At 45.1% G+C, this 27802-nt stretch overlaps 1 protein-coding gene across 1 annotated transcript; it reads right to left on the bottom strand.

Annotated features, from left to right (window-relative positions):
- Positions 1-1274: 1274 nt before the first annotated feature.
- NTAN1 (N-terminal asparagine amidase) lies at positions 1275-25873 on the bottom strand. The gene is made up of 10 exons (XM_066576220.1): positions 25730-25873; positions 18770-18872; positions 11778-11843; positions 10246-10351; positions 8085-8158; positions 5222-5275; positions 4242-4295; positions 4009-4106; positions 3256-3369; positions 1275-1694 (listed from the first exon to the last, which is right to left on the bottom strand). Exons 1-10 carry the CDS (start codon positions 25808-25810, stop codon positions 1524-1526), a joined length of 921 nt encoding a protein of 306 aa, XP_066432317.1. The 5' UTR covers positions 25811-25873; the 3' UTR covers positions 1275-1523.
- Between the last annotated feature and the right edge of the window lie 1929 nt (positions 25874-27802).

The raw sequence follows: 27802 nt of genomic DNA, 5'->3' as shown, positions 1-27802 counted from the left end.
GAACCTAGAAAAGGGTATTTGTTAGATTACATGGTTTTTCTGAGAACAAATCACATGTTGCTCTACTGGCTAACACTGTACCAAACTTTATTATATACAGACATGTGCGCCTATGGAAATTGTATGCTAGTATGGCTATGCCCTGGTATACATTGTGGTATATATCCCAGCACAACACTGTAAACATGGTGTGAATAGCCACTTGCTACAGCAATACAAAAAAGTGCATATAATTAGGCATTGCAAGTTTGGTAGAGAGTTAGCCAGGAGAATAAAAATGTGATTGCTGGCAGTGAAGTTTAATTCACACGAGCGTGCGCGATATTGAGCATTTTACCTGCAGATGTGAGGGGGTTTTTTTTCCCTGTAAAAACACTTTGCTTCAGTGAAATTACAATCTTCCAGCACTTGTTTTTACACACACCGCATCAGCAAGGATTTCCCATTGATTTCAATGGGAAACCATACATTGCACGGCAGGCAATGTGTTATTACTGTCCCATTGGGTGCTGAGGAATGCAGAAAATAAGGGAGGAATAAAAAATTGCTCATGTGTATGACTCCATTCAAAACAATGAAGTTCATAGTCACATGAGTTTTATGCGTCTCGACGCGTGAGATTCGTCCACATGTGAAGGTATCCTTTCTACACTATTTTGTTTCACTTAGGCTACAAACAATATTGCATTCCCCCTAATATACTAACTCAGCATCAAGATAATGTATACTCACCTTTATCTATAGGTGATCTTAAGTAATGTTCAAAAAAGCTGAAACCGTCAAACTTGGACAAAATGTTCTCTTTGGCACAAACCCTGACGTTGGGCAGCTATTCTCAGCTGAAGCCACTGAAATTCCTCCTGTGTTCGCTCTGTTGCCTTGCAGCACTGGGGTCCTCGGTTCAAGTCTGATCCAAGACAACATCTCCATGGATATCTGTGGAAACCCACCCGAAGTCCATGGAGATGTTGTCCTTGGTCAGATTTGGACCTAGGACAACAGCTAACCCCGGAGAGGGATCATTTATGGCTCTTGGTTTTATAAACCAGTTAAGGGTATTGGTAAAGTTCACTGACTTTCACAAAGTTGTGTTCCAAATTGTTGAAACTAATCTAACCGAACTTTTCAAATCTTGAAAAGGTTGTGAAAGAGATGTAACCGATAACTGAGCAGTTGAGGAATTTAATCCGCAAAATACTGTTAACAAAAAATTACCATCAGTTCTGCTGAAAATCAAATGAAAAAGGTTGCTTAAGAAATGTACAATCAGGCAGTTTGTTTTTTCCATTTTTCTTGCATTGGAAATAAAAAAAGTTGCATAGACAAAGTACAATGGTCCATTTACAATAGAGGGGATATTTTATATCCAGGAAACATTAAGGAGGCTGTCCAAGATTAGAAAAAAGGGTCTTACTTCCTTAGCGAGAAAGCCACTCTGGCAAACAGAGCGGAGCTGCAATACCAAATACGGCTCATGGATGCTGCTTGGTTTTTTAAAGCAGACCCTATTTAAACCCTTTTAATCAGTTTTTGATCCTTTCCCATTGTCCATCAGCTTTTTTCTTATAGGAGCGGGGTTTTCCTTTAGGAAATACAGATACTTCAGGATGGGGATTGTCTTTCAGATACTTGAGTGAAGATTTCATATGTTGGGCAAAATCTGGTGGTTCTGCCTGTGGAGATGTGGAAAAACTCTGCAAAATAAGAGAAAAGTAGTGAGCAGCATAAAGTCTACCCCAAACCAGTCATAGAAAGTACTATGGCCCTTTTATCCATGTCACTATGTATACTGGTTCTTTACTTTGAGCTGACCGCCCCCTCAAAAAAAAAAAAAAAAAAAAAAAAGGAAAGTTATTTAGGTGGTTGTCTCAAGATTTTTTTTTACAGTGGTTTCAAAAAGGCCAAATTGTACCTTAAAAGACAATTACAGACGTGTGGTCTGATTTCCAATTTTATCTCAGGAATTAAAAGTTTAGCTTATGCCTAATTTAGACACAATGATTACCACTCAAAAGACCTCTTTTGAGCGATAATTGTGCGCATTTACACGGCAAGGTGATCGCTCAAACGGCTGTTTGTTCACTTTGCATAAGTGTGTAAATGAAGGCTCACACTATATGCAGAAGGAAAGTGGGACCGCTATCTTCTGTATACAGCTGTTTTCTTCTCCAAGCGCTTAGCTGGTGTACAGCTAAGCACTCCAAATGGGGTATACAGGAAACCCTGCAGTGATTTTCGAAGAAGGGCTTTAGATATAAGCCCTTTCCTGAAAATCATCCATAGCATGTGTAGAAAAAAAAAATTATATATTTATACTCCCATCTCCGCTGCAGCCGGGGCTAAGCTGCATGTAGTGTGTTTTCTCCCTGCACTACTCTGAAGTTCTTTCATTGGGCGGGGATTTAAAATCCCCACCTGCTGAAAGAGCTGTATCTGATTGGCTGAACCCTCAGCCAGTCACAGGCAGGACTCAGCTATTCAATGAATGACAGCTGAACGTGAATGGTCACAATGCTTAGCCAATCACAGGCAGCACGCAGACATTCGATTATAGCTGCAGGTGTGCCGTGGGGCCGGACAGCTTCTATTTACTTCAATGGAAGCAGCGGGAGAGTCGCAGAAAAATGGAGTTTGCTGCGATTTCTTCCCGCGCGTGCAATCCACATGCCATGGGGGGGATGGGGACAAAAAAAACACACATCCGCATACATTTACTTGCCCTGCAGATACTAATGCATCCCTATGGGCTCCTAGAGCTGCGGATCTCCCACGCGGTGGGATTTATAATTAAAGTCTGCATGTGGACATCGGGCCTTAGGATTATGTATTTGTTTTAAATATTGTATGTTTGTTGCAAGTTTTGAAGGACTAGCCTCTAATGTAGATATTCTGTATTTCCAAAGCTTGAGTTAACAGGGCAAAATACATGCAGCTTTTGGAATTTATGCACCAAATATACAAGAATAGGTTTACCTTTAAGGCATGAAAATGTGTGTTGGTCAGTGTATAAGTTACACAGCTAATACTGAAGCCATTGGGAACAGGTGATCTTTATGCAGGCACAGGCACTAACACAAGAGTCTCAGGTCTGTTGGCTGCCTAAATAGGTCAGTTTATAAAATGTGCTCACACTTCATGAATGGAGCAGTAGATAGGGGCCATCCTTTGTTTCAAATGACTTGTACCATGCCCCAATGTCCAGATCCAACCCCAAGCCATAATCACATTAGCCAAGCCAGACCCCTGTATACTCACATCCAGTATTTGCTTGTCGTCCTGAATCAGCCAAAAATCAATGTTTGGGAAAGGAAGCCAGGAATAAGGACCGATGTTTAACTGCTCCTTCTCTGCATCATAAATATTCACCATCTAAGACAAGACACCAACACTGCTGTTAGTCCTCTAGAACAAGATGATATTCCAGGTAACATAAAGCTTGGTTAGAAGTCTGCAGGCTTCTTGTTGCCAGAACGCAGTGCATTGTGGGAGTTCAAATGGCAGTGCACTGCTATACATCTTCCTTATTGAGGGGATTCAGCCCACTGCTGTCGCCCTATGCCTCAGCAGCTGGCGGACAGCACCCCATGCAACCACACAGGTAACACATAGTAAAAGCCGGCCCTAAGGAGACATGCACCAGTGTGTCCATCAGTGACCAGGACCAATTCTCACTGGAAGCAAAATGTGAACGTTCCCTTTTAAATGACAGCAAGCTTCGATCTTGAAAAATGTGAAGAATTGATACAAAATGTATATTGGAAAGCTATAAAGCTTTTCATTCTACAAAGAATAAGCTTTATTGGCTGGAACTGCAACAGCCTTTTAATAAATGTACGTCGTCTTTACTACAAAAGCTAATTAGTAAATGTATCTAGATCTATGGACTGGGATAGATCGTGCCATACATGTTGTTACATCCAATATCATACGATCTCTGAAATCTAAGCACAGTCTATAGATATTGAGTGAAGTTGCCAACATGATTATACAGATAGTAAATACACTTACACTTCCTCCTGTAAGAATGTATGCAGAGCGCAGGTCCTCATCCGGCTGGCGGTCCGGGAATTTTGCTTTGGAAATTTCTCCTGTCTTAACATTTACGGCTGAATGAAAAATAACCAGTAAGGGTTAGAGTAGATGTACACACATACATATGTTCATGGTGCTGAACCCCCCTCTTTACAAAACCCCGGGTACACGGCTGTACACATAGGAATGCTCATGTGACTAGCGCTTACCTATTCCATAAATAATGGGAAGATGAATGCCGTTCTCCTTCTTGTTATTTATATCTGTAATAAATGGAAGTTACATCAGGCCATCTTATCCCTATGTAATATGTTTCCATATATCCAGATACATTGTTAGAGTTGTGGGCATCCCCAATTTATTAGAAATTGTAACTAGAACATGACTCCCATTGAAGCATTATTAATAAATTACACTTTCAACTATTTTTAGGTCCAAAATTCTTTACAGACGTCTGAGCTTTGTACTCCTGTTACAGAGGCCCAAATCTCTTGTTTCCCTACATAAAGCCGATAGTGTGAAATGATAAAATTCTGACTGGCTGCAGCCAACACAAGGGGGAGTTAAGGCTGCTTTTACACCTGCACTGGGGGATTCCGCTTTCCTGCTCCATTCGAGGAGCAGGGAAGGGGAATACCCAATGGATGAACGGTTCCGTCTGTGGACTATAATGGGGTCCGCCTAGCTTTGCATGCAACGCTTTTCCTTCCAGTATATGCAACTGCATCTCTGACGGAACCCCTGGCCAGAGATTCCGACACAGATGTGAAACCACCCTAAGAAATATAAAAGATGACAAGATGTATTACTGGAGTTCAACAAGAGCTCTAACTGCAACTCAGAGGTTATAGGAACAGCAGAGCTCCCTGTGCTACGAGGCTTTCATAACTTCCATTCCCTTCTATGAGAGTCGTGGAAAAAAGCATACAACAGTCAATTAATCAGTTTCCGTAATGCTGGCCAACAGACATACCAGACGTGTATTCTCATCTCAGTCATGATTAGCTAATTTGGGAATACCCCTATAACTTCACAGGTGAATCTAAGTCTATGGTCTAGTCTCCCCCCGAGTATTAGGAAGAGAGGAAAGGAAGACAGAAAGGGAACGCACAGTCATCTTGTATTTTGCTCTACAACCCAAATATAATCTATTAAACCAGTAAATAGAAAACAATATAAAGTCACGTACCTGTGACGCAAAATGTGACCAGATGTACGTCCTCCACTTGTTTATGGAACGCTTCTACAAAACAGTTTTTGAGAATTACACATTAGTTACAAACTATTTAAAATAGGTTTTCCCACTATAGACAATTATAGTATATTGATATGAAAGTGGCATAACTGACAGATCAATGAGGGTCAGACTCACTGGACCCGCCACAATTTTTAGAATGGGAATGTACAGTTTTCTGCTTTCCTGCTGGGAACGCACACACACAAAAAAAAAACATTGAGTGACTTTGACAAATGCCAAATGGTGATTACTAGATGACTGGGTCAGAGCATTTACTAAAAGGTCTTCTGGGATGCTCCTGGTATGCATTCGTTAGCACCTATCAAAAGTGGTCCCAGGAAGGAAAACTGGTGAAAGGGCAAGGCGGCTCATGAGCACCAAAGGCTCAGATGCCCTCCAGTCAGTCAGAATGCTCATGCCAAACATCGAAAATGCCTACAATGGGCATGTGAGCATCAAAACCGGGCCATAGAGCAAATGGATGGTTTCCTGTTTGATAAATCACATGGTCTTTTACATCATGTTGACAGCAGGTTCATCACGTACCCAGGGAAGAGATGGCGCCAGGATGCACCATGGGACAGTGCTATGGAGTCAGTCGCATTTTGGTAGAGTCAGAGTTGGTGGAAATGCACCAAGAACAAGATTAGAGAAAAAAAAAAAATCTAATATATATATAAAAATTATATATTACTCAATGCAGAATTTCTTGCATATTTTCCTTTACAGGAATTTCCGAAAGTTTTGAAAAGTCCTATAAATCTATACACAAATCGCACATTCGAGGGCCGGAAGCATGCGGTTGTTTACAAATATATCAATACGATGTAGATATACCTAAAAATATGTCTGAAAAGACCCTTTAGACATTGAAAACCCATAAAGATAACATATTAAAAAGGTCCCATGTCTAAGAAACTGTATCAAAAACTATATAACAATTGTCCTTCTAATCACTACATCGTGTGTTAATTCTGTAGCGGTGGAATTTTGTATATCATAGAAGGAATAAAAATTTTAAGAAGGGGCCAGCGGTCTCTCTCACAGGCATTTTTTTCCCCACAGCGTTTAGCAGGCGTTTTCAATCCTCCTTTCATTCCAATGGGGCCTCGGACACGAACGTTTTAGCACAGCATTTTTTGCACGCACTAAATTGAACGCTGTATGTTCTATTTACCAGCGTTGCAGGGCCGTACATCACCCACTGAAATGAATGGGGTGCGTTAGAAAACGCTGTAAGACACAGTTTCACGGTATTTTACAGCATTTTTAACGCTGCTTACTATGCCAACGAGAGGGGTAAAAGCGGTGAAGTCAGCTTACGTTGCCTGCATTTTAACTGAACAAAAGATTTAGGCAAATGTGTACATAAACGCAGGGTTTTTACAGGCGCTTGTGTGAGAATGGCCTAAGTGATCTAACCAAACAATTCCAAAAAAAATAAAAAATAAAAAAATGGACCAAAACCAAACAAAAAAAACCTTTGTCGTATTGAACTAGAAAGGCTGGGGTCACACGGGACAGATTTTCAGCGGAATTCTCACAGAATGGCCACAGTGAAAAAGCACAAGAAGGTCGCTGGAAAAGTGCAGCTTCAAAACCTATGGCCTTTAGCCACGGGGTTTGTAGCGGTTTTGCCCCATAGAGAGGAGAGAGGCCACTGCGGAAAAGAGAAAAGAATTCACATGCTGCGGAATTGAATTCCGCGCCGCATGTTAGTTTTCGTGCAGCTTGGCTGAAACGGATTGGCCACAACAGGTGGACATGATTTTGGCAAAATCTCGTCCACTCTGCTGGCTAATCAAGGGATTAGAAGCCGCGGGCGGAATTGCCGCATGGCAATTCCGCGGCAATTCCATCCCGTGTGAACCCAGACTAAATTTTCTTTAGTACCCCAGGAGGTGAGGTGACCCAGGGAAGTGGAGGAGCCAGGAGAAGATGGGTGAGTAGAAGATGCAGTAAGAAGACTGCCGGGGAAGGAATAGGCAAGTATTGATTTTTCTTTGATAAAACCCCTTTAATGCTGTTTGTATAATCACTTACAATGTGTAATAGCCTATTGTTATTTTATTGTACCACCATTACCAGTATTCACTAAAGGCCCATTGAGACAACGATAATCGCTCAAAAGATGTCGCTCAAGCGACTTGAGTGATCATTGTTCTGTGATTTACAGCGCAAGATGAGCGATCACCTTGCGCTCCGAGTGGAGGATGCAGAAGATAAGCTGGGTGTCCCCACTTGTCTTCTGCATCCAGATGTTTTCTGCACGGAGCGCCCGGCTGTTATACAGCCGAGCGCTCCATGCCGGGTATGGAGAACACAGCTGGACCGTTCTGTTCTTCATACCCCGCCTGTCATCAGGGAGCGGGATACAGCTGAAACAATAGTATCCCTCTGTGAATCCTGATAAGGCTTGTTGTTGTCTTTCAGCATGGCATAACGAAAAATGCAAGATGTCAGTGCAGTTACACTGAACGATTATCGCTCAAAAGACGGCTTTTGAGCAAAGTTTCAGCGATAATCGTGTCTAAATGGGCCTTTATACAAGGAGTATAATTACACTAAAACTAGTCATAGCTGACGTTCAAATGGTCACTGACTATATATATATTGTGGATGACGTTATACTTGTGGCCCTGCTACACCACTGATTATAATGTTCCAGTTTGTACACGTTGGTAACGGCAATGCTGCATGTAGCGAGGTACTGAAGTACTTCAGGGACTCTGCATACTTAATAGCTGTGATCAGAAGAATACAGGAAAGCAGCCATCATCATCAATTCTAGACTACTTACAATGAGTGAACTTACTAAGAAGCTGACGTGACAGTTTCAGTGATAACTGCCGTTGGTCGTTGAATCCTCCAACCATGTGCAGTTCTAGCCTGTTATATAGAAGGGACAAGGTTATTGTATCACTAAGGCCTCATGTCCACGGGGAAAATCGGGCCCGCTACGGATTCTACATGTAGAATCTGCAGCGGGTCCCTCCTGCCCCGCGGACATGAGCGCTGAAAATAAGAATAAATGACAATAAACTCACCTCCCATCCGCTCCGTTTCTTCTCTTCGCGGCGGCGTCATCTTCTCTCGTCGCGGCCGGATCTTCATTCTTCGGCTCGGCGGATGTGCACGATGACGTCGGTGACGTGCCCCGCGCATGCGCCGCGCCGAAGCAAAATGATCCGGCCGCGGCTGAGAGAGGATGGCGCGGCGCCGAAGAGAAGAACCGGAGCGGGTAAGTAAAATGTGATTTTTGTGTCCCGCGGATCCGGACGGCTTCCATAGGCTTCAATAGAAGCCCGCGGGAGCCGTCCCCGCGGGAGACCCGCATGAAAATGGAGCATGGTCCAGATTTTTTTCATGCTCCATTTTTTTAAAAATCACTTTTATTGACGATCCGCAGGTATTTATCTACCCGCGGGTGGTCAATGCATCCCTATGGGGTGCGGATCCGCGCGCGGGAGAAGAGTTAAAATCCGCTGCGGATTTTAATTCTTCTTTTCCCCGTGGACATGAGCCCTTACATTGTATGTGTTATCGCAGAGACAATGTGAAGGAGCACAGAAGTCAATCACAGCAGACATTCCTAAACTGTGGCTCTACAGCTGCAGGAAAACTACAAATCCCAGCATTGCTTTTGAACAAATCTAAGCGGAGATCAAACTAGGGCTTTTTCGGTGGATCCAGTTTTACAAAAAAAAACAAAAAAAAAAAAACACACTACAAAATGTAAGTGAAGAGGGAAAGCATTCATTCCTTTTTTGGCAGATCAAATGCATTCTTATAAAACAAACTTTGATTTCTGTACATTTCCGTTTTTCAAGCATTAAATACATGCCTTTTTTGTACTCATTGGCTTGTTTATCTCTTTTTCCCTCCCATTATTTTCGTATGTCTCTTAGGCTTCGTAAACATGGCCGAGCGCAATACTGGGCCCTGAAACACAGCCTGCGGATGCAAGGCGTTATTGTGTCAAGAACGCCTCCCATCACTTCAGTACAGCTGTGATCCTCTGGGGAGGAGGATCAGCCAGTGTTAGCAATGGAAAATCTCACATTGCACACTACGCAATGCATCTCCCTGTCCCATTGAAGACAATGAGCGATGCGTTCCGTGGAAACAGAACGTGGTTCACAGTCATGCGTCTCACAATGTACAAATTTTGTGATTTTCATAGCCGTGTGAAAGCTGCCTTACTCTAGTAGCACGCTCAGGAATAAAACCTGAGCCAAAAAAAAAACAAAAAACTGACAAAAATGGATTGCTTTCCCCTCTTAAGTTTCTCCCTAACTAAAATGTAAACAAAAAGAATCTGTTTTTTAACTGGGAAACAAAAGCGCAGCAGTCTCTATTTTTTTTTCTGTGTAAAAAAGTGGAATGGAGATGAAAATTTAAGAAACGGATTAAAACTGAAGATCTTTCATTTCAATGCATTTCTAAAGCCCCATTTACACAGTTTGAGTGACAGTTTTGAGCGATCATTTTGCATAGCTACTAATGGGCACTAATGCCTATTAGTGTCATTTGCATTTAAATGAGGCTCCCCGAGCTGTATGCAGATAACAGCAGGTTGTCTGTTATCTGCATACAACTCTGTGTTCTCCTGCAGGACAGCAGCTGAAAACAATGTTATCAGCGCTCCCGGGGAGAATCACAGCATGCAGTCCCTGCTATCAGCTGGCCGGCCAATTGATGGTTTTTATGCTGAACTAAAAATCATCGTTTGGCCGAAAAGCCAACGATAGTAGCATTTACATGCAACAATTATCGTTTAAAAGACATTGTTTGAACGAAGTGATAATCATTGTGTGTAAATGGGCCTTAAGGGCAAAAAAACATCTTCTTTGTGTTTAGCTGTTCCTGTGATGGAACAGCTAGACGGAAAGTAAAAAACACTAATGTGAAATGGCCCCAAATATGTAATGGAACAGGAACATTGCTGCTCCGTGTAAATAAGAGTAACAGCCCACCTTCCTTCAGTGGTCTTTGTTAGGGACTTCACAGCCTGCATAATGGCTGCAATCTCACTTTCAGAATCTGATCCATCGCAGTGCGCTAAACAAGTGGCCCCACTTCCTAAAAGCACAAACACATCTGGTTAATATGTATGTAACACTGGGAACATATATGATAAGTTGTATACAAGTGTGGGGGGGGGGGGGGGGGGGACCATACATGAAAAGTTATGTTTTTCATGTTTTCTGGAAGGTATTGATTTCACCTTGTGGAGATCCAGCTGGTGCAGGAAATCCCTCCAGAAAAGTATGCAAATTAATTCTCCAGACAAAACTGTCTCTCTAGCACCATCTAGAGGTAGCTACCCCACAATAGGGCTTTAAAAACATGTTCAAGGATACCAGCCAAACGGGAGACACCAATGTGTAGACCATGCTGTTTCGTAGCTTTTGCTCTTCATCAGTATAAACTAGGGTTCTGGTTGGCCGGGCGTGACGCCATCGAAGCGCCTCTTATAAGGTACTGAGATCCGGCTAGTATAGAGAATGTAGCGTTTCATTACATCATTTGGCATATATTCATTGTGAGACTGATCTTGCTTACATCAAGGCTGTCATCCCAACCATAGTGGGCTGACCGCTCCCCACCCAAAGGACGGTCTATAGTGGTGGTGTAGCGATAGAGTGCAGAGAGAGTCACTACCGATCTTGCAGCCCAACAGAAGGTTAAACCAGTATTATAAGCAATGGTAGGTGAAGCTTTAGGTTACCGTATGTTTCCTGCCTATGGCGATACGCGGTGGGACACTACTCTTAAGGGATCCCAGACAACTCCTTTAATTATATGATCGTAACTGAAGTCTATATTGGGATTTTTGTCTCGGTAACCTAAATCCTGTATCATCCTGATGTATGTAAAGAGGACAGGCTCAGGTATGCTCCTCATATAGAGACTACGGGGCACACTTCTGATAGGTTTCCATCTGTTTTTTGGCATAAAGTTGTTGGAAATATGTGCGCAAGCGTATATTTGTGACTTTTCTTCTTTCTGTGCCGATCCGACACTTTTTTGAGAAGTCGGCAGGACCGGTCGTGAGGGGGCGTGGTCCAGGACTAACAGATTTATGTACTATGTATGCCAGCAACCGTCGTAAGTTATAGCCGAAATATACATCAGGTCAGAGCTGGCGTACATTTCTGTCAAGGCACATGGAGGTGGGCTGAGAACATGAAGAGGCCTGCGCCTCTTAGCGCACCGTGCAGGAAATACCAGGCTTAGTAAATCTCCCCCTATATTTTTGATCTGCACAGGGCTGTATAATTACGCTCTAGGAGTGCTGCGCCCGCTCTGAAGGCTCCGTTCACAGGTGTCGCACAGATTTTTCTGTCAAGTATGTTGAATAGTAGCGCAGCATGCAGCACTAGAGGGCGGGCAGCTCGGTGGAGGCTGACAGCACCCGTTATAAGACATAGGGTCAGTCAGCATGGTTGTGGCGTCTGTTCCACCAGTGGCCTACTTGTATGCTTCCTCGCCGCTCGTTCTGTACCTGTGTGTCTCAGAACAAGGATGTGACAAGTGGTCGCATCTTCTGATCCCAGAATGGAAATTAAACCTAGATAAAAGGAGAAAACTCACATTACATTCTTGTACGATTAACAGCTCAAAACTCACAAAACACAGTAGATAGGGGCAGATTTACTATTGCATCTAAGTATCCAGAGACCCCTTCAGGGCAGCTACAGGGGGGCCACGGAGAAGCAGACCGGCACCACACTCTTCTGAAAGCGGTTTAAAAGAAAATCTGTCTTTGTTGCCCCTAGCAACCAATCACAGTGCAGCTTTTATTTGATTGGTTGTTATAGGCAACAAAGACAGATTTTCTTTTAAGAGTCATTTTTACGTTGTTGGGTTACTCCCAGAGCACTCTGTGACATCATAGAGTGAATCATGTGACCGGCTGGAGTGCTCAGCGCTCATGATCAGCCTGTAGAGGACGTTCTCCTCCACCCCTCTCCATTCTGCCTGTTCAGTGCAAACCACAATATCATAATCACACGAGAACTGGCTTCATACTTACTTGACAGCTACATCCTTGCAGTTTTGGCATCCACTTCTATGCATAAGAGTGTTTGCGCTGGGCACTGCCAACTTGGTCAGCTTTTAATCCCACTTCTGGATGGAGCACAGCCAGCACAATCCCATCATGCTCTGTGGGGTGTACTCCAGTAATAATGAAGAGCTGGAGCACATGCTCAAGTCATGCTCCTCGCATTGATGGAGAGCCACAGCATGTGTTGTGCACTCAGAGCATGCTCAGAATGTCCCCTTTAGTCCCCAATAGGGGACTTGAACTTGTAACCATTTGATGGCTTTGATCGCTTGTAAAATATACTGCAATACTTTTAGCCTGTCATGGCCAAAATCCATGGCAGGTCAGGGAGCCTTCACAAGGCCTCAGACTGCCATGGCAACCAAATACCACATCAAGGTCTCCTCAAGGGGGAGCTGTTCAGGGAACAAAATGAACTCCCTCTACCAAGTCAATTAAATTCAGTGGTCAGTGCTGACTGTGCAGTACCCAGGGGTGCCTCTAGCCTTTCTGCTGCCTAGGGAGAATAGTGAAATGGCATCTACACATTAAAAAAGCCATATACACACACCTATATATCTAGATAATGATCCCTAATCTATCCAATAAAACCATTACAATTCATCAAATATATTAGTATACTCATTAATAATAGAACAGTTCAATACATAAATACAGCACCAGAACCAAGCTCAGTGCATACATACAGCACCAGAACCAAGCTCAATAGAAGGGATAGATGGTAAAATCATGTCAGCCTCTGCTAGTTAAGCTTGTACTTCCTAATACGACCTCAAAAAAGGTAAAGTATGATGGGAGTTGTCAGTTCACAATCAAGAATACTACTACCCATCATTGTTCTACAGACCATACAGTGACTACAAACCACACCGCCCCCTTCGGTATCAAAGAGTCAATATAATCACCTCTTCCCGTTCCCACTGTGTCCTCTGTGCCTGTGTTTGTTTACAGGCTGCAGTCCCGCCCGCTTTATGGTACATCACAAGCACTGCAGCCAACAACACAGCTGCAAACCCCCCCCCCCCCCCCCCCGCCTACAGTAGGTAAAGAGCACCAACTAAGGCAAAGTGCACAACTCACCTCATAGACAGGGCACCCCTGGTGATATCCAAACTGTGAACTGCCAGGATCAGAGCTCTCCCTTATCCCGGCCACTATGTTATGTGGCACTTACAATTTACCTAACCTGCTCCATACTAAACCCAAGTACATCCAATGTGAATTAATGATGGCTTGCGCGAAAAAAAAGTTAATCAGCACAGACGTTTGGACCAGTTTAGACCTTTTCTGCATAGTCTGCTTTAAAAAGCTCAATACAAAAGTATTAAAAAAAAAAATCTGCATACACTGAAAGAAGGGTTATACAATATTAATTACAGCCAGCGAGGAGCAGGGCGACCACCACCGCCACGCAGGAATAGATCCTAGTTTAATAGTTTAGCAATTTTACATATTGCTAAAATAAACATCAAAGCAATGCTTATCCGTGAGCGCCAAAGCTCCACAGCTACTTTTCATGTTAGATGCTCTTTTAAACGCTAATGCGCCACAAAAAGGACACATTTGACGGTCTCCGTCGCGCAGTCCCTTACAGTATGCTCATCAAACGAGAACTCTGAAAATTAGAATTTCGCTCATTGGATTGCCTCAGTTTTATAACTACAAGTTGTTTTATACTGCCAATACAACTTATTGATCTTCGACTGATCACAGCAACATGTGGATGAAGACTGTGATAATAGTCAGGGCTGGACAAATCCCTAGAGCCCTTCAAGTAAATATACGCCTTTCGTCATTGAATTGTTTTTCAGGCTCGAAATTCTGTGCTGATCAAAGTCTTAAGAGATCTTCATCACGGTTAGAGCTCCATATACAGACCTTCATATTCCGTGCTTGGACAGAGATCTGCAAGTAAACATGCTAGTTGCTTGCAGCCACCACCAGAGGGAGTATGGGAGCTTACTACATACTATTCACAGTATGCAGTAAGCTCCTAAGCTCCCTCTAGTGGCAGCTGCAGCTAACCAAAGCTTCAGCTTTTTCATGTATGCCTATGGTGGGGATTTGGAAGTCTATTGTAAAACAGCAAAGCCCAATAACACTATATGAAAATATATTAAACCCCGCAGTGACCATCAATATGCAGTCACTAAAAGGATTAGTATAAGGGCCCTCTTACGTGAAATGATTATCATTCAGTTTATTGCTGGAAGTGAATGATAATCATTCAGTGTAAACACTGTCAGCAACTGAATGATGAGTTCTTTAGCAATCATCATTCCATAGGCAGGCATAAGAATCAAACGATGACTGACCCGTGTAAACAGGCAGTTGTTCATAGATTTAGGACTGCCTGTTTACTCCAAATGGAGACACACACTTCACCTTCATTTAGTGAACAATTAATCGCTCCTGTCTGAAAGCACGGTAGCAATAATCGTTGGGATGACTGCCTTTAAGTGCCCGACAGTTGTCCGTGTAAAAGGGCCCCAAGTGTTGCACATATGTGGGCACCTCATGCCAAGAGAATCAGAATAGCATCCTAGTCGAGCACCTAACAGCCAGCATCAGTAAGACCTCTGATGCAGGCCATTTAACTCCCTGAATGCCATGGCCCATAGCGACCATGGTATCTAAGTAGTTTCAAAGGGCGGGAGCTCCCTCTGCCAGCCATCACCCCCTTGCTATGTGATCATGAGGTGCTAACGAGTCCACTCAAACAATGTCCATTTTCATCCCGCTACTCCTCTGTTCGGCGTCCGAGAATGCTCTATTTTACCGTGAATTCTGCACAATGGAGGCATCTGACCCACAGTGGTATACCTAGCATACACACGGCGCCCGCAACTGCTATGGGAAGATGCCAGCCCTACAATTGCTTCCCACAACTGGTGACCATCATGGCATCTACATGCAGCCAATATTAACTCTTTCCAATCCACTGTCTGACCTGTGAAGACATTATCATTTAAGGCTGTACAGCTCCGATGTTGGAAGACGTCCGTCGGGGTTCTCTTACTGTATATTGCCAGCCTCTCTGCTGTCGGAGCCTATCCAACGTGTCACCTCATGCAGTACTGGCTTTAGCCAGCATATAGCGCCATTGTATAACGGCAGAAACAGAGTAAGCCCCCTAGGAAAACCAGGATACAAATTGGATTGGAAAGGGTTAAGGTTGATTCATTGCATACAGATTAATACAGCATGCATTGAACCCAATAGCAGCTGTATGAACCCATATGCACTTAGCTCCCCTTTGTGGGGCCTTTAAGTCAAAACATATGCACCATTCCAGTAAAACCCAATGCTATTTTGGCATTAGAATAGTGTGTGATTACTTACTGCATTATTACGGCCAAGTGTGAACATGCCACGAGGCAGCAGAAGCTCTGCTAACCCATTTTTAATATCCAACCGCCTTGTAAACAGCTCATAAACCGTATTTACAAGGCAATCGTAGCACGAAGTAACCTCGACTCCAAAGAGCTGCCCCCTAGTCACGGTGCGAAGAATTACAGGTCACAGTTGTCAGCCCCCCGGACAATAAACCCCGTCAGCTATGTGGCCCATATCTGCCCCACTATCAGAATAGCGGAGGATTAAGTTTACAGCTTGTAACATGCTGAAGACTAAAAAAAACATTCACACTGTTTCCTGCAGAAAGAAACTTTATCTTTATAGTGTAAAGTGATTCCTCGTAGCGTTCAGCCCCGACGTCTACAGAAGTTTATACTGGGAGATGGCAAATATATAAATACTGCACATTCTACAGAGAGAGGAGGCTTCCCTTTAAATTTAGAGACCTGTTTAAGGTCCGACATGCTATTTCAATAGTGGAATGTCCCCCGTTGTCTCCAATACCGGATGGTCGCACATATTCAGATGACACTTTACATAGAACATTAAAGGGCTTGTACCAGAATAATAAGTTCTACCTCATCCATACTATAGGGGATTACTTGCTGACTTGGTAGGGGTTACACCTAGGAAACCCCCACCAATCTTAAGAACAGGGGTCTCCTATCAATATACTACTACTTCAAGGTGGTATTTTTTCACATATATTACACTAATAGCCCTGAACTAACCCTCAGTTCACAGTGTGTATACTGGTCCAGGGCTGCATTCACAATTCTACAAGCTTCAAAGCTGAAATCTCCATGCATTCCCTGTTGGTTCAGTGTGTCTGCAGAGTTTTCTCAGGGGACTTGTTCTCTATATACCAGGACTCTACATTAGATGAATGTTAAAAGTCTATTTTGGTACAAGGTCTTTATCACCTATCCATAGGGAATGGATGATAAAAGTCTGATCAGTGAGCCTATCATAGCAGAGACTCCCACCTACACCACGAAAATGAGTTGCATGTTCCTCCTCATTGCAAGACCACTGCACCCCCTGCAGGAGATGGCTAAGCACTTGTACCGTGACATTTCCGTCAGCCCCACTGACATTAATGAAACACTGTCTCACGTGTGCAACCACTGCTCCATTCCCAAGAGGGGATTCCAGGACCCCCATTATCAGAAGCGTCGAGATCCCCACCAATTAGACTTTTATCACCTATCCTGTTGTATTCTAGTACAACCCCTTTAACCAGACTATTCCACTACATTGTAATAACTCAAAGTTGCTCCTTTTATCCAAGTCAACACTACCAACTGTCATGTTCCTCCAACCATCCCTGAATGATATTTAGGCCCCCTGTACACGGGCATATTCACATTGCAGAATCCAGAGTGGGTGTCCGCCTCCAGATTCCGCAACAAATACAGCCCACAGCATGCTATGGCAAATCGGGATTTCATCTCCACGAGCAGAAATAGAGCATACTGTGATTCTGTGCGGACTCAACAAAGTCAATGGAAGCAGTCTGATCCGCAGTCCTTCCGCAGTGACATTGTGGAAAGGCAGCAGATTCTGCATTATTGCCTAGCAATAACACAGGAAAAGTAGCGATTTATTTAAAATAAATCAGTACTGCGCATTTCCGGCGGACCATATGCAGTACAACAAATTCTGCGCAGACACTGGCCAGACACAGGCGGCCTTAAGAGTGGGGGCAGGGTGCATTATCCTGCTGAAAGAAGACACTGCCATTAGGGAATATTGCTACTAGGAAGGGGTGTACTTGGTCTGTACAATGTGTAGGTAGATGACCAAGTGATATCCACATGAATGTCAAGGTTTCCCAGATCATCACACTGCTTCCGCAAGCTTGTCTTCTTCCCATAGCACATCTAGGTGGTAAAAAATGCACACATACGGCCATCAAAGGTGACGGGATTCACCAGACCGCGCCGCCTCCCTCCATCACTCAGCAGACCGCGCCGCCTCCCTCCATCACTCAGCAGACCGCGCCGCCTCCCTCCATCACTCAGCAGACCGCGCCGCCTCCCTCCATCACTCAGCAGACCGCGCCGCCTCCCTCCATCACTCAGCAGACCGCGCCGCCTCCCTCCATCACTCAGCAGACCGCGCCGCCTCCCTCCATCACTCACCAGACCGCGCCGCCTCCCTCCATCACTCACCAGACCGCGCCGCCTCCCTCCATCACTCACCAGACCGCGCCGCCTCCCTCCATCACTCACCAGACCGCGCCGCCTCCCTCCATCACTCACCAGACCGCGCCGCCTCCCTCCATCACTCACCAGACCGCGCCGCCTCCCTCCATCACTCACCAGACCGCGCCGCCTCCCTCCATCACTCACCAGACCGCGCCGCCTCCCTCCATCACTCACCAGACCGCGCCGCCTCCCTCCATCACTCACCAGACCGCGCCGCCTCCCTCCATCACTCTGTGGTCTAGTTCTGTTGCTCGTGTGCCCATTGTAGGCACATGACAGGGGTCAGCATAGTCACTCTGACTGCTCAAATTACACAGCAAGCTGTGATGTACTGTATGATCTAACATAGCCAGCAATAATCTTTTCAGCAATCTGTGCTACAGTAGCTCTTTGGTGCAACAAGACAGACTAGCCTTCATTCCCCACAAGCATTAATGAGCATCCATGACTGTCAGTAGTTGGACCACTTCTGGTAAATATTGACCACGGCATGCCATGAACACCCCACAAGACCTGCCTTTTTGTAGATGCTCTGACTCATTTGTCTAGCCATCACAATTTGGCACTTGTTAAAGTTGCTCACCTACTTGCACTTGCCTAATTTTCTTGCTTTCGACACATCAACTGCCTAATATATCCCACCCCTTGACAGCTGCCACTGTACAAGACAATCAATGTTATTTCAGTGGCGTATACTGTAGACATGACGTAGGCGTGCCAATAGTTTGGACTTATGAGACCCCTATGACGGCTGCATTCATAACAGATTATAAACCGTTCATATCATCCATTAGGATGGGGCAGAGAACACTTATTACACATGAACAAGTAGGGCAGGAGGATATAAAGAATGATACATACTGTCACCTGGAGTTGTTGCAGCCAGCTCCCGTTGTTGCACATACAGAAATCCGCTAGCCCCGACAACCTGAGTGGGTTGGCTTGTTAAATTTCTGGCTCTTTCCTAACGGTTATACATGAAAAAGAGACAGAAAGAGAATACGTACATTAGCGGAAATATGAAACTTTGGTCAACTGTTTGCGATTAACATCTATAACTGGGATTCGTCTTCCGATTCATGACCATCAGTGGATTATCGGATTCTGAATATACACACACAGCGGTAATGGTGCAGTAGAAGATATTAAAATAGTTTTTGAAAACTACTTAGCACTGACCCCTGCTGATAAGTAGAATCAAAGGACTGCGTCACATCCTCTTCATTGAATACATAAAGTACAGTGCCATACAAACAAGTGTGGTTGTACCTGGTACTGCAACTAAGGGCCCTTTAACAAAAGACGACCTGTCAGGTGCAGATGCACAACAGGCAGTCCCCGCAAGGATTATTCCCGTGCTTTTATACAGGAATGATCATCACTCAGTGATTGGAGGTGGAGCGGACTGGAGATCGATCCCGCCTGCCTGCCTCCATTCACAGTAAACAGATAGGTGAACGACTGCCTGTTTTCACGGACCAATCGTTCAGTTTTTATGCGTGCCTGAAAATAAGACCTACCCCGAAAATAAGCCCTAGCATGAATTTTCAGGATTTGGTACTGCCGGGCTGTGGAGTCAGTAAGCCAAATCTCAGACTCCGCAGTTTTCCCCAGACTCGGACGCCCTCATATATGACTCATGTTTTATAAGTTTTAAATTCACTGTATAAAAATGGTGACATCAGGCTTTCCATCACCAGAATGATAAAATAAAGGCCACATCGAGTTATAAATGTTTTACTACACAGGGGCGTAGATGAGTAGAGCATTTATAGTACATTTCAAAACTTTCCTAAATTACTACGAAAGGAAATATGTATATAATTTTTTAGAGCCAGAGTCTGCACATTTTTACCAATTCCGACTCCACCTAAATGGGATTCTGACTCCATGACTAGGGCCGGTTTCACACAGGCGATAAAATCGTGCGTTGCAAGAAACACAAACATAAACCCCATTCGTTTGAATGGGGCCATACACCTGGGCAATGTTTTCCCACATGGCACCACGATGCAATGCTATGTGAGAAACATCGCAACATGTTCTATCTTCCAGCGGGCATATTAACTTTTTCTTCCCCACTTCTGCCCTAATCAGCAATTTCAGCAATCCGATTGGTTGTTTGGGTTGACTGATTCACCAAACAACCAATCAGGTTGCTGGAATTGCTGAATAGAGCAGAAGTGGGGAGGAAAAAGTTAATATGCTTCCAGCAATATCCTATTGAAAGCAATGGGAGAACTCCACGCTCCTCTGTGACAGCAGTGGCATCCCTGCGGGGATGAAGGAATCCCCTGCCGCTATTGTCAGAGGTTAACGGAGTTCTCCCATTGCTTTCAATGGGGCCAGTGCTGCTGCCGCCCAATTGAAAGCAATAGGATGAAGGGATTCTCCATGGGGGGTTCACATGGCGAAAAAGTGCGATATTGGGCCGTGAATCACGGTCTGATATCGCCCTTGCCTGCGTGAATCTAGCCTAACTCCACACTGGTTGCTGCAGCAGTATTATACAGCAATTCTCTACCCCCTAGTACCTGACCAGGAACGGTGTAAGAGAATATCTGATTCTGCATTTAGCACTATGGCCTCTTTTTCCTAAAAATCAGTGGGGGTGCCGGTGTTTGGACCCCAATGACTGAATACCCGAGGGATATGGCAGCAATGTCCCTGCAGAGAAAACCCATTTAACCCCATAATGTGAGATTATTAAACATCGAAATCACTATGTAAAAGTACACTCTGACAAAATATATATAAAATAAAATAATGCTCTCCGATAGAAAATGTTTGAATGGCTGCAAAACTCATCCTGCAGTTCTGTCTCATGCAAATGATCACAGTTGTGGACCGATTGGACACGAGGTCTTATCAACAGAGGCTGTAAAAGAGTTTTCCCCGTTGTCCTATAAAAAGGCTCTAAAGGGCTTCGTTTGTGTCGTGGACCTCTTGTTGGGAGATCGTTGACCACTAGACATGCTCAAAGACATTTTACCCAGCTAATAGATTTTCAGAGGAGGGGCATTACTAGAATGAGAGAAGCAGGTTGTTTCAACAAGTTGTCCACCACCTAAGCCAGGCCAACATAACATATGGCCCAACAGAGGATTTCTGGGGGCCAACAGACTGTGGCATGACTATGGTATAAAGAGGCTAGTGGCTAGCCTCTTGACATCGTAGTCATGTCACGCTAGCTTCCAGCAGTAAAACCTAAGTCTGTGTTCACAAACACAACGGAATCCCGGCGGAAATCTCGCAGTTTGGCCGCAGCGAAAAACCGCGAGATTTCCGCCGGGAGAAGCGCTGCTTCAAAGTGCCGCGGGTTTTGAAGCGGCCTGGCCGCTCACTCTTCCGCTGCCACTAACACCCAAAGACTGTCACCTTCATTTGCAATGGTGTCATGAACAGGAAGCCAGGACTGCTACAGACTGGAACGTATCGTCTTCCCAGGTTCTGTCTGGGAGGTGATGCCAGTCATGTTGGAGTATGGAAGCCTTGGGGTGAGAGCTTCAATCCTGCCTGTGGAGAGACACACTGCCCCCTGTTGGTGTGATGGTCTGGGGGCCATCACTTAAGATAGTCAGTCACCCATAATAGTCGTAAGAGGAATGTCTCAGCCAGCTTGTCACATCCAAAGGTGGGTAAAAATCTACCACCTTTCAGGTCTAGGAAAAGTGGATTTAGTCAGCTGTTAAAGTGCATCTCCTGCTAAGCAGAGTTCATCAATCTTCATTCAACTGCCCTTCATACCTCTTCCAGAGGGGCTCTTGATCCAATTTGCTCCTTTTGAAAACAAGGAACTTATTTTTTGTAGTGGTAAAGAAATAAACTATTTACAAGAGTTTCCATTGTCTCCTTGCCCCTCCAATACGCATCCCCCAGACTTGCTGACTGCGATTTACCATCACCGAGATGGGACATAGAAAAAATTAATGGGGACTATGAATCATTCAAAGGTCCCAGCTCAACAGCAATTATACTTTTGAAGCGGTGTACCATGAACGCAGTGCATTTACTCTGTCCCTGTGCGAAACCAACAGAATAGCATACCTGCAATCATGTTTCATATCCACTTGTAGGTAAAGCCATGATCTAAAACACGGGAGCCATAGCTTCCCTATTGGAGTGCCTCATAGGGAAATATGGTCAAAATGTTAAACTGGGTCTCCCTCTGGAACATCTACTTAGCCAGCCTTCAGTGATGTCATAAGGAGGACGGTAGAGGTGGGACCCAGAGGGACTTTAAAACTAAAGGTGGATCCGCCTACATTGTCAGTCCCAGGTGCTGCATCTAAATGCTGGTCTGTCCACCTTTCCACATGCTCCTCACCCCAGGACCATTTGAAACTTCATAAACTGGCCTCATGTGGCACAGAGTGTTAAAGCAGCAGTAATGCTCTCGCCCACGACCTGAAGGTTGTGGGTTCAATCCTCACTTGAGGTAGCTGGCTCAAGGTTGACTCAGCCTTCCATCCTTCCGAGATCGGTAAAATGAGTACCCAGCTTGCTGGGGGTAAAAGATGACTGGGGAAGACAATGGCAAACCATCCCTCAAAAACAGTCTGCAGAAAAATCGCCATGTTGTGATGTCACCCAGGTAGTCAGTCATGACTCGGTGATTGACCAGGGGACTTTACCAAACTGATATTTTCTATTCCTTTCTTCCTTGTTATTGTTATACTGTTTTGTATATATTTGTATGCTCCTTACCCTTTTGTACATATGTTTTGTATATTTTTAGCTAAGCACTGTTAACCCTTTAAACTTTATTAGTCGTCCTCTAACACTTTAAGTGATCCATAACCTTCAAGTATGTTATTTGTGTCTTGGCGGGTAGAAACCAAGGTAGCTAACCTACCTGTCAGTGAGGGCAGTTAAATGTATTGGCCATGCAGGGTGCCATTCGGGCTCCATCTTGCACAAGTGCCGGATTCGGGGAGCTGAAAAAAAGTCAACCCTGTGGTCTGCCCCTGGGTGCCGTGCGTCACAGGTTGGCGACTGACGAACCCGTAAACCCCATTACTGTCACACCAAGTTTTGTTCAACTCCAACAACTCCTTGCTGCATTAGGTTTTGTCAATGAGTGCATTGCCCAGTATGACCCCAGCCTAGTAGTGGTTGGCACAGCATCACGAGAATGTGAGCGCCAGACATCTCCTCGTCTGACGAAATATTAAGTGCTGCAATCTGACAGTATCTCCTGACTCTGGGAGCGGTGCCAGCTACAAGGCACCGTACAAGCACCAACTATTCCTTGGCACATCCTTACAAGTGCGAGACGGACGGGGCACAAGCAGCGCCCACAAGCTGCCCTAGGAGTAATGCATCAGTTAGTAGCCACTTTACACAATATATTCCAGAAGTGCACAAACAACAATTGTCGAAAACAATGTAATAACCTGATAGGATGCACCCACACAGAAGCCGGACGCAAAACCTGCAGCGTATCTGCGCAGTGTGAATGGGCCCGCGCGGTTTCTCCGTGCAGAACCCCGCAGATATTAGGCTAAAAAAAAAAAAAAACAACACATTATACTCACCTGTCCAGATGCTGTGGGGCTCTCCTACGTTGCAGACGGATCTTCTTTCTTTTGCACGGCGGATGCGCTCGGGATGCCGGCGGTGTGCTGCACACGTGCGCCATGCCTTTTTTTTTTTAAACTCCTGCTATTCTGTGGTCTGCGGCACGGACGCAGTGACAGCTGCGGATGTGCCACGGATCTGGACGGCTTCCAATGGCTTCAATGGAAGCCGCAGGAGATGTCCGTGCAGGAAAAAAAAATAAAAAATTTTGCATTAAAAAAATGGAGCATGCTGCGGTTGTTTTCCTGCATGTGCAATCCACACGCCAGGGGAAAATAACATCCGCAGGTATTTAATTACCTGTGGGTGCCCAATGATTGCCTATGGGCGCAGATCGCACGCGCAGGAGACCCATGTGGATTTTGAAGAACAATTTATGCCGTGGACATGAGGCCTTAGGAGGAACTCACATGCAGCAGATTTGGCGCAGAAATTTCTGCGACTGAAAATTAATTCCATTGGCCCAGATTTACACGGCCGGAGTTGCAGAGAATTTAACCCATGGATTTCAATGGATTTGTTCCCATGAGAATATTTTTCCTGTGCATTTCAGTTGCCCCCCCCAAAAAACGTAGCATGCTCTATTTGTGCACACAAAGTCCTCATAGAAGGCGATGGGGAGGCGCAAAATACGCAGGAGATGTGAAACACATCTGGAACTCAGACAAATTGATTTTAATTTGTGTGTATTTTTCAGCAGCGCGCTAATGTATATGCTTAGCATGCAAAAAAATTACAGTAAAATACGTTGATCCGCGTGTAAAAAAAAAACCCCACTTGCTCCACTAAAAACCTGCGCTTATGCGCACGCAAATACTTGTGTGAATCTAGTTTCACATGGCTGACAAATTCGCAAACGTAGAAATATGAAGTGCATTCTTTTGGAGGCATATACACAAGCAATATCTTTCTGCACCGCACCGAGGAAAAAAAAAAAAAAAAAAAAGCTCGCTGCATGTCCTATATTCCTCGGAACGCATCGCCCATTGTTTTCAATGGGACAGTAAGACATGCCGCACGGCGTGCCACGTACACACGAGCGCGATGTGAGGTTTACCATTGAAAACAATTGGTAACACTGAAAGCCGGGCCGGAGGAGCGCTACTTCACAGAAGAAGTGATGGGAGGCGTTTTTGCAAGGAAAACACCTTGAATCGACATGAAGGCGCACGCTGGCGGGCCAATATGGCGCTCCCCTGGGTGTAGGCAGCCCTAATCTGAATGGCATTGTTCTTGTGGAGGCGCCTAGACTTCTGCAATCCCCATACACAATTAGTTGCACACATTAGACGTAGGGCAGCCGGACTTGGAACCACGTAACACGTATAGGGGTGTTCTGACTACCGCCCTCCGATTAGAAGTGGTGGAGCTACTGCATCTCTACAGATTCGACCCTTTTTGGCTCATAAGGGGTTAACTGCTGTCAGTGGAGTCTGGTGGCGGATTATTCCCCTCTACCCTATGAGATGACATGTATGGGGAGAGGGGGGTGGGGGTAGGTGTAATAACTGCTGGCCGACAGCGATCTATGGTGGACAGTCACAGAAAGTCTTCCAACAATTCTCCCCTCTAATCCTGCTAACCTGCGGATTACAGATTACTGCATATAGCGGATTATAAAGCAGAGAATACAGCTGGCATCACACCCTACACTAATTACCCCTCACCCGTCATAAGGGCGCCCACATGGAACAGATGTCCACAACAACAAAAACTACTATCGGGATTTTGCTACATTGTATCCATGGCGACATCTGCAAGCTTTGCTGCAGACTTTCCTCCCGATCCGCCATGCATTTTAATGAAAGTCGCAATGAAAATCCGCAGAGATGTTGTAGATTTCCAATCCGCCGCGCGGTTTACACAACGTGCGGACGAGATCTTCTTACATCTCCTCCTAATGTAACACATTGCCCGTATTCTGCAACCTGCGGCGTATCCGCTACACGCCAGCGTACCCTAAAAGTAATGCCAGGGTGCAGGCGGCAGAATGGACTGCTGGCCCAAGCAACATCCCACTACATTATACATGCCAGCGACCCGACCGCCAGCTCCATGGGCTTCAATTAGAAGATAATCAGGTTTTTGGGAGTAGAATCCCCCCAGCAGGCTGCACCGTTCTGCCATGGAGGCACATGCATTAAATCCCCCAGATATAGGGCGTGCAAACAGCAGGACTCTCCCTATGTACTAACAATGGGGGAGAGCAGCGTCACTCCTCACAGACGGGGCGGCTCTCACCTCCAGCTGAGGAGACGTCTGCAGGATCCGGCCGACGGGCAGGCTGACATCGACCCTCCGGCTGTCAATGAGCAGAGGCATGGCTGCAAACTCCAAATGACTGCTGCCAAACTTCCTCCTCACAGCCCCTGTCAAGCCAAGGCAGCCGCGCGGTGGAGTATGGGAGCTGTAGTTCACAGGTGGGAGGAGACAGAAGGAGATTACTGGAGGCGGGACTACAAATCCCAGCATCCCTGCACGTGCAGTGTGCGGCTCTCCAGTCAGTCAGGATAAAAGCGGGACTGTCAGTGAGGGACGTCTATGCTATACAGCTGTTATCTATGTGCACTGAACATATCCCAGAGCTGTCCGTATTGTACAAGCAGGCTACAGCCTTCCATAACAGGCGGTGTTCACACGGCGCATACTAAACACACACGTTGTTATACAACCGCATCATTTTACGTCCACAGAGTCTTATAGGAAAACCGTAGGCGAACGTACGATATACGGTCCGTTATGGCTTACAAATCTCCGCTTCACTTTATTTTGCAATACAATGTTGCGTAGCGGACTGTGTTATTGTGGGCCGTAAAAAATATACACTTTGGGTTTTTGGTTTTTTTTTACAATTTTTCTGTAGGCTGATGTACTGTATACTGTACAACGCACTTCTCCTTCTAGAAAATGTATAGGTTTTAAAAACCGAGGAACATCAACAATTGACAAACTTTTAACAATTCTCCTGTTATTAAAAAGAACAATTCTCCTGTTATTAAAAAAGTATGGTTTTTAAAAAAAAAAAAAAAAACATGAAAAAAAAAGAAAATCGTTTTCAAAAAGTTAAAGCCATAACACCCACACAGCTCCCTGTGATCTCATCGTGGGGGAAGGGAAGGTGGTGGTGTACGGGACTCGCGAACATTGTTCAGGGGATTTAAATGCCGCTGTCAGAATTGACAGTGGCATTTAAAGGGTTAACAGCTCCGATTGACTGCGTGGCTCATTGGAGCGGTTGCCCGCGGGATTCAGCTGTAATAAACAGCTGACACCTGCGAGGTATGGAGGGGGATCACAGAGCGATCTCCCGCCATACACGTCCTGTAGCTGCAGGACGTAAAAACACTATAGGGTGGTCACTAAGGGGTTGTCCTGCCGCCCAAAGTGAATTTTTTTTCTGCATTACTGCCCCGTAGAGTAAAAGCATCAAACAATACAGCATTATACATAGAAATCGATATTCTGCTCACCTTTTTATTCATTATCTTCTCCTTGTAAAGCTGACCTATACAAACTTTCAAAGATGGCGCCGGTGGGGTAGTTCCTATAATGGACTGCTTTCTTTCCTTGACAGCGTGCGTGCTCCCGACAACGCCGGTCACATGACTGGAAGACTGACGTCATTATGAGAGGTGCACGCTCTTATGGCTGTGACAGCCCGATATAGCTCTCTCCACCCATGTGATTCCCCTATATACGAGGGGTTTCATGTGAAAACAGCCTCACATCCTTGCGGGGAATCCCTTCATCTCACTGCTTCAATGGGGCAGCAGAAGCCGCGATGGCCCCATTCAAAATAGTGGGAGAGCATTGTGATCTACTGCTACTGCTGTGACAGCTGTAGCAGGAGATTCCTTCATCTCCCCGGCATGTCCCCTCATCATTGGACACTGTGACAGCACTGTTCCAGTGCCCAGTTTTGAGGGACATGCTGGGGAGATGAAGGAATCTCCTGCTACAGCTGTCACTGCTCTAGCAGGAGATCGTGATCTATAGCATTACTTGCAATGGCAGAGGATTGCAATCTCCTGCTACTGCTTTGCTCTCCCATTGAAAGTAATTAAAAGTAACCCCACATGTCCCCACACAGTGCTCTCTACAGTGCTCCCACATAATAGTGCCCCCAGATAACAGTGCCCACATACAGTGTCCCCACATAACAGTGCCCCACAATAGTAGCAGCAAGAGCAATGGTCCACCCCCAACAGTAGCAGAAAGAACAATAGTGACCCCCACAATAGTAACCACAGTAGTATCAGTGCCCCTGACAATAGCAGCCCCAGCAGCATCAGCGCCCCCACAATAGCAGCCCCA

This window comes from Eleutherodactylus coqui, chromosome 8 (assembly GCF_035609145.1).
Source record: "Eleutherodactylus coqui strain aEleCoq1 chromosome 8, aEleCoq1.hap1, whole genome shotgun sequence".
Classification (NCBI taxonomy): Eukaryota; Metazoa; Chordata; class Amphibia; order Anura; family Eleutherodactylidae; genus Eleutherodactylus; species Eleutherodactylus coqui.
The sequence above is the reverse complement of the archived record's forward strand: the minus strand, read 5'-3'. Positions and strand labels throughout refer to the sequence as shown.